This window comes from Aedes albopictus, chromosome 1 (genome assembly GCF_035046485.1).
Source record: "Aedes albopictus strain Foshan chromosome 1, AalbF5, whole genome shotgun sequence".
Lineage (NCBI taxonomy): Eukaryota > Metazoa > Arthropoda > Insecta > Diptera > Culicidae > Aedes > Aedes albopictus.
Genome location: NC_085136.1, coordinates 159,634,986 through 159,650,397, shown reverse-complemented (window position 1 = coordinate 159,650,397; position 15,412 = coordinate 159,634,986). Strand labels below are relative to the sequence as shown.

At 41.3% G+C, this 15,412-nt stretch overlaps 1 protein-coding gene across 1 annotated transcript in view; it reads right to left on the bottom strand.

Annotated features, from left to right (window-relative positions):
• LOC109431391 (uncharacterized) overlaps positions 1-15,412 on the bottom strand; it is a 172,374-nt gene that overhangs the window by 50,818 nt on the left and 106,144 nt on the right. The window contains exons 3-4 of the mRNA XM_062845648.1: positions 13,741-13,846; positions 7,290-7,421 (exon numbers count right to left, since the gene is read on the bottom strand). Of these exons, the coding sequence (XP_062701632.1) occupies positions 7,290-7,421; positions 13,741-13,846 (238 nt within the window). The remainder of the gene's footprint in view (positions 1-7,289; positions 7,422-13,740; positions 13,847-15,412) is intronic.

Below are 15,412 nucleotides of genomic sequence, written 5' to 3'. Positions count from 1 at the left end.
TGTATCTAGACCACATACAGATGTAGTGTCGATTTAGACCGATAAAATAGTTTTGTTGAATTCTATTTCTTCCGATCATTATGCAGTGGTCACGGTTGCTTCAGTATACATATGTATCTACAACTATCTTTGTCTACTAACAGTTAAATAGCATACACTGACCCCACACGTATGAATCATCTAAGGGTTTTTGCATCATAAAAATAATAATACAGAAGAAACTAAATCATATATCTCAATGTAGTCTAAACCAAACAGTAGGAGTATGTCTATACTTCTATTCGTGAACACTTTGCTCGTTCAATTTAATGAAAAATGTTAAAATTTTGACTTTCTAGAAGAATGCCGGAAACCACAGCTTATGAATCAGCAGAATACTTGCCCACACATATGAATCAGTTTAGACACTATTTATGAATCATCAAATTGTTGGCAAATCTCGTAAAGCTCATGACACCATACGCCTCAATGGCTGTAGAACCATCATCCCAGAACCCATTAGGCTCAGTGTACCAGTTATGGCTATAGTAACTCAAATTCGCCATAGTTGGTTTTCAACCTTTAAAAATACAAATCAACAAGAAAAATTTCGTGAACAACAGATCACGATCACAAAAGATGATTGCAATCATTCAAACTTCACAATTTGCTCAAATTATGGTAGAAATAAATCATTTTCCTTAACTTTTCGGCCTCCTTGCACCCTATTTCGCCATAGTGTACCAGTTTTGGCAAATCCCATAAGGAATGCATGTAAATAGTGCGAAGTGGAACCCAAATTAACAAATGTGTCCATAACTGGTACAGGGTTCCTATCATTGGCACACGCCGTAATAAATACTAAAAGTAGTTTTGGCTCCGTTTTTATATTTTTCCTGTAAAGTATGAAAGCTAATCAATCATTTGACTTATTGTTTACATTCATCGGTCTTCTTATTATTTTTGTAGAAATAGTTTTTCTTAGGTGGTGCGATAACTGGTACAGGCACCCTATAGATATCTGGCAAAAATCTGAATCAATTTCAGGCATGTGTGTCTACTTTTAAAATGAATAAAACTTCAACATGGTATTCTCACATTCAATTGGCATGGGCCTGAATATTTTACATGTGCTAAAAGGTATCGCAAAACTGGTATCGAAGAGGTTTAAAGGCTATTTATAGTCAATTATCGAAGATAGGGATCCAGAAATGTTATTCATCGTTGCTTGCTATTATCTTGTGGTATTATGTAGCGTTACATAAGGTTCAAATGAATAAGACGGTGATTTCATAGAAAATCTTTGACACGAATGCCACAATAATGGTAAAGTGTCGTTAATAAATAGTAATAATAATAGAAAATCTCATTTAGACTCGAATTGAGGCCACCAACCAAGAATGCATTCGCTCACCTGGCATCCTTTAACTCAAGCGTCTATAACTCAGTTCAAAAGCTTATTACTATAATGTGATGTTCGGCAAACTTGTGAGGTAGTGTTTTTCAAAAAGGACACCATATTATAACTTTTATATTTACGGCGTGAAAGTGTTAGTGCCACCTACTAAACTGTTACTAAACGATTGAAATTTTTGATCATTTGGTATAAATGGGTAATATTAGCATTCTCACGCCGTAAATATGGGAGTTAGAACATGGTGTCCTTAGTGATAATTATGTTGGAAAAACACTACCCTATACAAGTTCTCCGAACATCACATTGTAGTAACAATCTTCTGAATTGAGTTATAGACATAACATAACATCACAGACAAACAGACGTAACACTTCGAACATTTTTCGATTCAAATCATAGTCACGAAAACATATTCGCCCAATGCTAAAAGGCCTATGTTTGGCCGACCACCAACTAGGTGGCGGTAGTGAGCAAACGTCAAACTCGAACAAAAACGATGCGAGCGCCACGGTTGGGCGGTTGGCCAACTATCAAACTTTGAAAAAGACCGTTAAATCGGTGTACGATGTGAATTATCAGAGTGTTACGTTTGTTTGTCTGTAATAACATCATATAAAATGGCATCGAATCTGTCGAAAGTCATTCAGGTTTTATAAGATGCTTAGCATTTCTTACAAAAATCTGGTGAAATATATTTAAAACTTGCAAAATTTCAGCCGATTTCCACCTGTTGGATCTCGCATCGTACTCGGCGTCGTCGTTGGCTGTTACACACGCTAGCAGCGCTATACGCTATACATCAGCAACAGCCCATTCACTATTGTTAATCGCCTCTCTTTCATTGCCTAGCAGTAATGCCCTGAGCAACGGTAGGCACGGTAAAGCGTGCTACCGTGCGCTCTATTACTTTATCTTGTCAGTACTGCTTCCCCTATAAAAGGGAAGCCCTAAATGTATTGAATTAGTGTGTATCGTCATATCACCATTGAGCAGGAGCACTGCCTCTCAGTGGTGGGAATAAAGTAAAGTTGAATCGTAGTCAAGCGTTGTTTCTTCTCCGCCGCCCGTGGCAATTAAAAGTACACAACGTGGGGCAAGACATCCTGGCCGAAACATTGGTGCCGTGACCAGGATGGCACTTGGAGTGGACCCCCGGACGTTGAGAAGAAGCCACCGCTATTCGCCGTCGGACTGTTCGATCGGATCGAGTCATCGGACAGCAATCAACACACTCCGCACCACGATTGGATTGTCAAGCGTCCCAGTCGAACCTGCGCTTCCCAGCCGGATCCGAGTATCCCAGTCGGACAGCCTGCCGTTCCAGCCGGACCACGAAATCCTGTCGTCGTGTCAAGCCACAGCGCATCAATGGGACCCCAGCGTCCACTGCAGGGCGCGCGAACCAACGCCCTGTCGAATCGTACACCCGTCGGACCCCGAGTGTCCACATGCAGGCCGCGAGCGCATCATCGCCCTGCCGAATCGTTCACCCGCAAGGCCGAAGCGTCGACTTGCCGGATCGTCAACCCACCGGACCCCTGCGTCCACCCGAAGGATCCAAGCATCCACCCGTCGGACCCCCTGCGTCCACCGTTGGGCCGTAGCGCCATTCATTTCGGACCGAAGCGTCATCACGGGCCGCAGCGCTATCCCATGCGGACCCAATCGTAAACTGCTGGTAAGAGGGAATCTGACCTGCCACTCTGCGCAGCCAGGTCACGCTTTCGTCGAAGCAAAGATCTCCCAGAACCCAGCCCAGGAAAGTGTCGAAAAGTGCCCGGATTTCTGACTCAGCACTCGGCGTAGTCTAGTCACGTTGTCGTCAACAAGAAACTCCTGTCGGCCAGGCACAAGAAGGAACAAATTGCACCAAAACTCATCATCCACGCTGAAATCCCCCCGGCGGGCCTTTCTACAATGAACGAAAAGCAAATCCAAATAAATCAACCGGACCACATCACATCATCAACCAACTACCTAGACCGAGCTCGTCGTCGAGGAGCAAACCATCCTCGACCAAACCCTACCTGCAGCAAACAGCGAGCGCATCATCGCAACCCGATCACGATCACCCGAATAGCCTAGCACCCCGATCGTACCTACCTAACTGTAGAGCGAGATCAACCGCCACCGTCGTCAACCTGCCCGGCGCAAAAGGGAATTGGAAAACGGTCGTTTTCGGGCGGGAGTATGTTGGATCTCGCATCGTACTCGGCGTCGTCGTTGGCTGTTACACACGCTAGCAGCGCTATACGCTATACATCAGCAACAGCCCATTCACTATTGTTAATCGCCTCTCTTTCATTGCCTAGCAGTAATGCCCTGAGCAACGGTAGGCACGGTAAAGCGTGCTACCGTGCGCTCTATTACTTTATCTTGTCCGTACTGCTTCCCCTATAAAAGGGAAGCCCTAAATGTATTGAATTAGTGTGTATCGTCATATCACCACTGAGCAGGAGCACTGCCTCTCAGTGGTGGGAATAAAGTAAAGTTGAATCGTAGTCAAGCGTTGTTTCTTCTCCGCCGCCCGGGGCAATTAAAAGTACACAACGTGGGGCAAGACATCCTGGCCGAAACACCACCTGATTCATAAAGTGTGCCCTACCCGTTTTTTTCTCCACAATTAATAAATCAGGTGTTTTGCTCAAATTCTACAATTTTTTTGTGCAGTTGCCATTCCACACTGGGCCACGAGCGGGATCTAGCAAGTAAAAACCTCTAGCGTTTTGGGAGTACATTTTTTTGAGTTGGTGTCTTCTGAGACTTGTATTAATTTTACCTGTACTTTTATGTGGTGAAGAAATTTAGTTGGTAATTTTGCCGCATAGGTGGCGCTGCGATACCAACTTTTTTGTCTTACGTCCTAGAGGTTTCCCGTCTTCTGCAAAGTTGTAGAGCGTGCAAAAATAAGTAAAATTGCCAAAGACACCAAAGTTGTGTGACTTCAAATAACAAAGTTATATCAAAAATAGTAAAATTTACGTGAAAATCACGTTTTTATGATTATTTTGAATGTTTATCGCAAATTTATCAATTTTAATTCTTCACACGTGTTAATCAAAGTAGCCTGTGTCTGATGATACCAACTTAACAATTTTTCGGGATTTTTAAAATGGTTTTTTGGGCAAAATAGTAAAAATTACTATGATTTTTATTAGCAGTTTTTTTAAAAAGTTGCAAATTTCGGCTAAATTTTATGCTTGCTTCAAAATATACCACTCAAGATCTATTGAATATGATAGTTTGCCGGAGGTATAATTTGGTGTTTTTGAGATATCTTATTTTAAAATAATGATGTTTTTAAATCTGAATTATTTTGATATAGAAGCAATTCTTTATTCCGGAGTTTTTTTTTGTCTGTATTAACGAGATTTTGAACTCTAGGCTAGTTCATCTCGGGATATTCCGGAGTTGTCCTGCCAGTAGAAACTCATGGATCACTTTTCAATTAAGTGTTTTATGTTTACCCAACGCCCTGATTACTCAAAATTAACGTTTTGTGTTCTATTGTTTTGTGCTTCAATTTGTTGAATCAACAGTGCTCATATATTTATTGGTATATTGAAAGAAAGAAATTATAATGGTTTTTGGCCCTGTGTGAGCGACTCACGCAAGTGCAAAGTTTCGTAATACCAATCCGTGTGGTCAATAATGATTTTCAGTTACCTTAACGAACATACGTAAGAATGAATAAATGATTGGTTTTATTATAAAAAATATCTTCAACTCAAGATGAGATTTGAATTCACGACTCTTATACAATTGCTTTACATACTAAAGAACAGTGCCAATTAATGACATGACAATTAATGATGAGCTAAGTTTTTTTCATAATTTCATCAATATCCATCTAAACATATGTACGTTGAGTTAACTGAAAATCATTATTAATTCCACGGATTGGTTTACCGGAACTTTGCACTAACGTAAGTCGCTCACACAGGATCATAGAGCATTATATTTTTTTTTCTTTCAATAGATTAATACATATATGGGCATTGTCGATTCAATACATTGATGCGCAAGACAATTGAACACAAAACGTCAATTTCAAGTAATTAAGGCGATGGGTAAACATAAAACTTTTTATTTAAAAGTGATACGTGAGGATCTAATGACAGGACAACTCCGGAATAAAGAATTGCATTTCTTTCAAAACAATTTAGGTATGAAAACGTCAATATTTTAAAATAAGATATCTCAAAAACACCAAATTATACCTCCGGCAAACCTTCAGATTTAATAGATCTTGAGTGGTATATTTTGAAGCAAGCATCAAATTTAGCCGAGTTTGTAGCTTTTTGAAAAAACTGCTAGTAAAAATCATAGTAATTTTTACTGTTTTTCCCAAAAAACCATTTTAAAAATCTCGAAAAATTGTGAAGTTGGTATCATCAGACACAGGCAACTTTGATTAACACGTGTGAAGTGTTCAAATTGATAAATTTGCGATAAACATTCAAAATAATCATAAAAAACGTGATTTTCACGTAAATTTTACTATTTTTGATATAACTTTGTTATTTGAAGTCACACAACTTTGGTGTCTTTGGCAACTTTACTTATTTTTGCACGCTCTACAACTTTGCAGAAGACGGGAAACCTCTAGGACGTAAGACAAAAAAGTTAGTATCGCAGCGCCACCTATGCGGCAAAATTACCAACTAAATTTCTTCACCACATAAAAGTACAGGTAAAATTAATACAAGTCTCAGAAGACACCAACTCAAAAAATTGTACTCCCAAAACGCTGGAGGTTTTTACTTGCTAGATCCCGCTCGTGGCCCAGTGTGCATTCTACAGCACTTTGCCTTCATAAACATGCTGATTCACTGCTGATTACTGCTCGATTTTTCCTCAAAAAGATGTACACAAACGTCTAAATTGTATTTTTTTTTCTAATCACCAACAGACGTACGTCTTGCAAAAGCAACCAAAAAAATGGCAACAATGACATCATAAAAATCACGCCGACAATTTTCGTTGATTTCGGAACAAAATCGGATTCCGCGCTGTAACAACTGTTGTGATGTTCGATATACACAAGGATGTGTCCAACAAAAATACTTTTTAGATGTTTTGTGACAAGTTACCTTTTGATTTTGTTATTTTGAGCAAGCTGATTCATAAACTGTGGGTGATTCGTCGGTGTGGGGTCACTGTACATCTCTGCGTAGAAATTTTAGTTTGCGCATGCTATGACTGATTTGAAAGGATTCTGTTGGCTTATTATAGCCTTGAAGGAAAATAAAGCGCGAACTTGCACTTCACGCGTGAATGCGTCGAACTCGGCATGAGGCCACAATCATAATTGCGTTCGATGTACAACGTATATGCACGAGCGCGTTACATTTTTCCCTGGGTACATCCAAACAGTACCGAAGCATATCTCATCATCCACTCTAGCGTGTCAATGTCCTTTCTCATTTCAATGGCAACGCGCTATGCGTTCGGCCGTCTTGACGTGATTGCAAGATATCTGCTTTGATTGCTTGCATTACCCATTTGGCTCGTGTTCATATCAATTCCGTTTTCCACGATTTTCTTACCCAAATGATCATCATCGTCGTTTGTTTGTTCGATCATCGTTCACATAAACTAATTTGTTGCTCGTTCGGAACCAAGGTGCCACCTTGTGGCCTCCTCCATGCGCCATATGCGCCGTCGATCAATCGAACAGGTTGTGCAAGGGACTATACACAGCCGTGAAGTGCCTCTACCTAAGTATAACCGGTGCTCTCACCTAAGCCATTGACCTTCGCCACCCAGCGAGGAAAACGACTTCTAGATCTAACTGGTGTAATATAATTGCATACCTCTAGTGCAGCTTTTGGCCAAATGAAGGAAGCAAACGGAGAAGCGATTTGCGTGCAAAAGGTTGTCATATACTTACCGGTGCTTGGCAGAATACACGAAAAATTTCGTGTCTATTTCCTCCGGTGGCGATGGAAGCATTTCCAGGTATGCGGTTTCCTCGAAACATCCCAGCTCTCCATAGCAAACGACTTTGTCGGCTCGTTTCTTCCTGTGAATGAAATAAAAAGTAAGTAGTAGGGTAGATTTGTTATCTTGAGGGACCTATTTTTTTCGATTTTGTTTAGATTTATTACATATGGCGTTAGTGTAGCTTAGGCTGTTAGAAATGGCACTCTCGTAGAATATTATGATACGTACATGAGTGTAATATAAATACAATAGGTATGAAAGGACTTCGACTAGTAACGATAACTGGACAGGACCACCCGGATAAAAACTAACCATAGGGTGTTTGGTGAAAACCATTCCTGCACCATACAGTGTACCAGCTACAATAATGTATATTGTAATGAAATGGTTCGCTAAAAGCTTTGCACATTGTAGCTACTATACATTTACATTCGATTTTTATGTCATGAATTTTCATTCATTCCACCCAACGGCGATGAAAATTAATGTTGCATCTAACTTTATTAATCGGGTCACAAAACTGTCATCACATCCCAACATGGAGCAGCAAAAACAGATCGTTTTTCAACACCTACGCAGAAACAACTATCCGTCATCCCTGATCAACAGAATGATCAACCGCATCCAGCCAACGAACCTACAAAATACGACAATTAGAGAAAATACGACAAACACCTCCACCACCCCATCTCCATCGAACAGCCAACCACAATCCAACCAGCAACAACAATTCCCAAGAACTTCTCCAAACATTCCAACTCTACCAGAATCCAGAAACTCGCCTCCAGAAACCGATGCAAACAATACCAGCTCCAGTCCACCAAATACCACCGATGCAGACTCATCAACACCACCACCCGTCTTGTACAGATCCGTACCGTACATTCCACATCTATCAACAACCATAGCCTATAGCCTGAAAAGTGACTTCCCCCAGGTAAAACTAGCATATCGCACAACCAAAACAACACAAAATTTACTAAGACAAGTCAAAGATCCGATAACAAAAACACAACGCTCCAAAGTCATATATAGCATACCATGCAAGGATTGTGACAAGACATACATACGAATGACCAAAAATTTACTAGGCTAAGTGGACACCAAACACATATTAACAAACATGAAAAATTAAAAACATCCAACACACCACAAGCAGAAGAAGAGAGAAACAAACTTAGGGAAACAACTGCACTCATGAATCATGTCATTGAAGAAGACCATAATTTCGACTTGACCAAAACAACAATACTTGACCAATCTAGAAGAACATCTGCCCTACCAGTATTAGAGATGTGCCATATTACAAACAATACCAATACAGTTAACCACCGAACAGACGTAAACAATCTCAGTACAACCTATGCAGGCATATTACACACACTTAAAAATAGACAGAACAGAAAAAATCGACGAACAGACACAACAATCGTACGACAGCTATAAAAGCACAAAAGCTCCATACTATAAACAGACCAAACTATAAATTGACTAAACAGAAATTCACCATTTTGAAATCACCGTTTTTACCACTAGACAAAACCCTGTGACAAATAAGTAAAAGTGTAAACGAAAAAAATTGTACAATTGTCAGTTTAAAATTAGCGAAAATAGGTAAAATTAACTAAACAAATTATAACAATCCCACAGAAGCAAAACCATGACCACACGACAAGCAGAACAGCAAAATCTTTAAGACGAAGACGAGAAACCATGTAAGAAACACTAGACTAAATTAACACAAGTCAAGACTAATGAAACATTTGTACAAAACAGTTTTCCCTTGAAAAAGGCCACACCCAATGGCCGAAACGTCGGGTAAAATAAACATATAGCGTCTAATTAAGTGTATGACTGAGATAGCCGAACATAAAAGTAAACATCAAGTTCCAGTCGCAACTACCATCGAATGTAACAATATATTATACTGTTTTTCTTACGTTTGAACCATTCACTTTTCCGAAACATTATTTTTCTGTGCATTTTCAATTATTTATTCAGTTTTAGATTTTTTTTCCGTGCTATGTTTTGTTGATGTTTGTGACTTTTTTGATGCAAAGGAAAGGAAAGGAAGAAAGTGTATAAGTTGAAACATCAATTTAAAGTCAATAAAATGTTTGAATAATTAGTAAACCAGATGTCCTAAGAACTGCAGATCCAGAAGATATGGCGGGCTAGGTATGTAAAGTGCGATGAGAGGAATACGATTGACGAACTTTATCTTTAACGTAGAGCCGTAGAGCCATCTTTAACATATGGACTGGACTGAACACTGAAAGAACTTCTAATATAGGTTCGTCTGTGGGTTCGCTTTTAAACCTAACTTATACTTGAATCGAACTTGACAGTTTTCTCATGAGTTGTTATGTATTTCCCCGTGTATTTCAAACTTTAGTTAAACTGGAGCCTCAATATTGCAAAAACGGTTAAGCACGCTGTAATGATACTTACGTACCTCGTCACCCACTTCATGCAACTACATTAGTGGTCTAATAATACTTAGCGCGCTCGGCATAGTTCCATCATGCCGCTCAAAGTGTTGCCACAAATAATGCTTAGTTTGCAAAACCCGGTTATCTGGCTGGTGGGGCATGGAAGCCTACTTTTTCGTAATCAATGAACACCAGGTAGAGAGACTCTCGGAATTCATTGATTTGCTCCAGGATGATACGGAGCGTGACAATATGGTCCACACTGGATCGTCCGGCACGGAATCCTGCTTGCTGCCGTCGGAGAGTTGCGTCAATCTTCTCCTGTATCCGGTTAAGGATCACTTTGCAGAGGACTTTGAGAACGATACACAGTAACATGATGCCCCGCCAATTATCGCATACAATCAGGTCACCCTTTTTGGGTACCTTTACTAAGACGCCTTGCAGTCGGCCGGAAATGTCGTGGTTTCCCATATGTTGGAGAATAATTAATGCAGTAGTTGTGCGAATACTACGGAGTCAGCTTTGAGCATCTCAGCTGATATAGGGTCTTGTACCATTTGGGCAGGTGTACCTATTTTGGGTGCTTGCCGCTATAACTAAGTCAATTTCAAACCAATTGATTTGAAATTTTGTCCAGAGTTAGGCACGTACAGTATCTAACTCTGTACAAAAATTCAAATCAATCGGTAAGAAATTGACTTAGTTATAGCGACAAGTGCCCAAAATAGGTACACCTACCCAAATGGTACAATACCCTACGATCGACCCTTGGGGCTCTGTTCGATTTTATGCTATGGATGACTGTTTCTATCTCCTGCACAGTTGAAGCTTCGGTGTTGACACGGGTAATGCATCGAACCCTTGGCGGATCATTCTGAGGTGTTGATGGCGTGGCCGACACTTGAAAGAGGTTTCCAAAGTGCTCGAACCAGCGTTTCAACTGGTCAGCCGGGTCGGTCAGTAACTGTCCAGACGTGTCTTTCACGGGCATCATCTTGGTCCCACTAAGGCGACATAAGACATCGTAAAGGAGACGGATGTCGCCTGTGTATGCGGCTTTCTCGCCTTCGTCGGCTGTGGAGTCCGCCCACGATCTTTGGTCCCGTCCACATGAGCGTTTCACTTTCTTCTCGAGAGCCGAATAGCACTGACGGGCTACGGATTTGGCTCCTCGTGTTTTCGCTCGCTCTATCGCGGCTTTGGCGTTCCTTCGCTCCTCTATCTTCCTCCAGGTATCATCTGTGACCCACTGCTTTCTTCGGGTGCGTACCCAACAAACATTTTTGTTGTACAAGAGTGGAACAAACCACTCTTAAGCAAACTTCAGCTTAAGAAACTGTTGTTCAGCTACTTCTGTTCCTTGGGTAGCTCACCCAAACTGTTCTCGCCGGTGGCGAAGAAGGCGTTCTTGATGGCACTCCATTGATCTTATAATATTCGCAGTACGGTTCTCTAGCTCCTCGACGAAAGACCTTTTCGCCGCAGTATCTTCCAGTCGGCGTATTTTGAGGCGGCGCACGATTTTCTCCTGCTGTCGCTGGATCCTGGCAATGCGCAGTCGGATCTCGCCTATTAGGAGATGATGGTCGGACGCAATGTCGGCGCTACGTTTGTTCCACACATCAAGAAGGCTCCGGCTCCATTTTCGGCTGATGCAGATGTGGTCGATTTGATTTTCCGTGACGCCACCACGGGAAACCCATGTCACTTTGTGCACTGGTCGATGAGGAAAGAGCGATCCCCCAATCACCATGTCATTGGTGCCACAAAACTCTGCAAACAGCTCTCCGTTTTCGCTCATTTCTCCGAGATCATGGCGTTCCATGACGTGCTTGACAGGGCCCATATAGCCGAGGCGGTAAACGCACGGGTATTCAGCATGACCATGCTGAGGGTGACGGGTTCGATTCCCGGTCGGTCCAGGATCTTTTCGTAAAGGAAATTTCCTTGACTTCCTTGGGCATAGAGTATCTTCGTGCCTGCCACACGATATACACATGCAAAATGGTCATTGGCAGAGGAAGCTCTCAGTTAAAAACTGTGGAAGTGCTCATAGAACACTAAGCTGAGAAGCAGGCTTTGTCCCAGTGAGGACGTTACGCCAAGAAGAGAGAGAGAGACGTGCTCATAGTCCGAGTTGTCGGAACCAACCTTTGCTTTAAAGTTGCCCATGATGATCTTGATGTCACCTTTCGGAGTCTTGTCCACATCAGTATTCAGTTGACTGTAAAAGTTCTTTTTATCTTGCATTTCGGCAGCATCAGTTGGCGCGTAACATTGGATCTTGGTAAGGTTTCAAACCCGTGTTCTGAATCTGGATACAATTATCCTCTCATTAATAGGTTCCCACTTCATGAGCGCAGCGTGGGCGCGAGCGCTGAGCAGGAAACCAACTCCATGGTGGCGAGGAGCGTGTTCACCTCGTAGGCCAGAGTATAGCAGAATTCGGCCAACGGACTTCGCTCAGTCCTAAAATCTTAAGCTTCATACGGCATGCCTCATTGGCTAGTTGTGCCAGTTTACCCTGCTGGGCTAGGGTTAATACATTCCAAGTTCCAATTCTTGTCCGTTGTTTCGCGCTAAAAGTCGTTGCCGTTGAATCAGTTCGTAATCTTTCATTTTCGGTTTCAGTAACGGTTTTTTGGGCTTCGGAAACAGTAGGTTGTTGGCCTAAGGTCCCCTATCTACCGTGGTGGGGCTGCCACCTTAGGTATAGCTTCCGGTGGAGGAGCATTTCATACTCTGGATGCCACTGGATGCCAGAACAGACGATGTTTGAGCTGCACCTCCTTGATTAAAAGTCTCTCATTTTTTTTTTCTTAACTAGTATTAATAAGCTTACTTATTGAAAAACTAAATTTGAACGACAGCAAATTGATGAAGATAAAAGTGAACAATTTTGATTAAAATTCGCCTTTAACTGTAAGATACGCTCAAAACATGTGTTCATTTGACTCACCGGATCTTATAAATTGTGCCGAAATAATACAGTAGGGTAGGAGCTTCAGTTCTGGCCAGTCCGAAGATTTGGCCATAGTGCGGTATTCAGCCTGTTGCGATCTAAATCGGCATAAATTTATTTTTTACTAGTAGGCCCTAATATAATATAATATTTACAGCTGCATTTTAATTAAAAACTGGAAGAAAAAAATTCAGCTCTCATATATCTATTTTGGCCAGGGTGCTTCTAATTTTGCCATTCCTTGTAAAATACACGTGATTGGCCAAAATAAATACCAAAGTTGAGAATATGGCCATAACCGCGGCAATGCTTCTATTTTGGCCAGTTGAACTTTTAATACAAAAGTCAAGTGTCAACAAAATTAAGATTGAAACCAATCTTAGTTTGGCACACTGGTAGTTTTCTTATTTCCCCTAAACTGACCAAAACCGGTGCTCGTGTCAACAAACACAAAGCAAAATATATCGAGGACATTACTTCGCTATTAAGGCGAAACTGGAAGCATTTTCTCATTTTTTCGGTTTTTGATTTTTTATTAAATAACGAAGCAATGTTTTCAAAATCGGTTTTCGTACACATGTAGAGTATGGATCAAGGTATCTTCTGAATTTTTTTGAGATGGAAAGTGTTTTCCATTTTTGCAAAAACCATTTTTATGTGAAATTTTGTTCAAAAATGGTTTTTGCAAAAACGAAAAACATTTTCCACTACAAAAAAAATCAGGAGATACCTTGATCCATACTCTACATGTGCACGAAAACCGATTTTGAAAATATTGCTTCATTATTTAATAAAAAATTAAGAACCAAAAAGTGAGGAAATGCTTCCAGTGTTGCATGTGTTACATCATAGTCATTGCATATAATAAGGAAAGCTTTCCTTTGCCATTCATACGTATCTAATGGCTAATATGTTGATTTACATGAAACCCACTCACATTGGCCTAATAGGGACAGTATAGCCGATTTTATGGCACCCTCACCTGACTCGTATTTCTTTACCTGTTTCTGGCAAGTGCGCTTCTCCACTCGGCGATAGATTTCTGAGCAGCTTCGTAATGCCGGCGCTCCTCCAGCAGATCATTGATGAATTCGTTACTTTGAAGAGCTGAAACGATGAAAACGAGAAAGACGGGAGAAAAGTTTATCAAATCATGTGTGAGTCATAAATATGCGTGAAATTTACTACGAATGGTGTGTTTGGATGCGTATATTTAAATCGAATGAATGAGCTGCTCGGTAGGAAAGGCGGGTAAGCTGCGCTCGCCACACTGACCTAATTAGTGGCATATTGGATCAACCGCGTATCAATTTCCTGTCTATACATCATCTATCTACCTCAAATCAACACTGCTTCGGGTAATGCTGTTTAGCTTCGATTTCCTTGCAGCAGATCATGTATGAGGTGCACATATGGAAACTACTTTTTTTGAGTCGGATGTGGATTACAAAGTCAGTGTAACAGGTTTTACCAGTGGCAAATATTTTTTATGGTGCAATTAAGCCATGACTTATATACGTCCTATTTGAATAATAGAGCGTGGAGTCTATAAATGTTGCTCAACGCCATATTTGATTGAATAGAAACATATGCTGATATTGGATTCATTGCTAGGTGCCCTTGGCAGGTTTGTTCTATTTCTTCGCAAGGCTTATGTCACTCAAGGAGTTAGTGATTAAAGGAACAGGTCGGTAGTTATCCTCGTCAGCAGAGAAGTGAGCGCGCAAGCAAAAGCATTCATTTTGCTGCACAATAATTATTTCAGTAATACCTACGGAACTAGCACGACTACTTTTTAATAACACTGGTCGACATTCTTTTTTATTATTTTTTCTACTTGGTAGATAATTGGCTGATAATGGTCATTTCACGCCCCCCTCCCCCTCGAAGACTTTCGTCCATACAAAAATTTCAAAATTTATATGGAGCGTATACTTTGGCTAGAAAACCCCCCTCCCCTCCCCTCAAAATGTACACGTGGTTTATGGTTCGTTCAACAAACCACGGTGGAAACTTTGGCTCAAAACAACTTTTTTCCTTATGCTCGGGACAGCGGCTCGACATCCGAGTGAAAGTCCCTGCACCATGGGCACAGGCGCCCGGCCCTGCGAATCACGAATGCTTTGCGAAAAGTAACTCGAATCGTGGAACTGCCGATCTCTTAACTTCATCGCGGGTCCGTCTACTCGCCGATCTACTGAAGAACCGGAGACTCGGCACCGAAGTGCTGTAGGAGATGTGCTGGGCAGAATCCTTGGTGTGAACGTTTAGATGTAATCATATCGTTTGCTGCAACACACGCGAACTAAGGACAGCTATCATCGTGATGGGCGACATGTAGGGGCACGTGTTCGGTTGGTAGCCGAGGTACTATTCTTCAACTTCAGATAACAAGGGCGCAGCTTGAATGCGATTACTACCGTTGTACAAGACACGATGCCAAGATCATCATAGGAGACCTGAACGCTCAGGTAGGCCAGGAGAATGAATTTAGACCGACGATTGGAAAGTTCAGCGGCCACCAATTGACGAACGAAAACGACCTACGACTCGTCGATTTTGCCGCCCCCAAGAACATGACTGTGCGTAGCACCTTTTTCCAACACAGAATTATACCTGGAGATCATCAGCTGGAATCCCAAATCTACCGTGTTCTGATTGAGGGTATTGTCA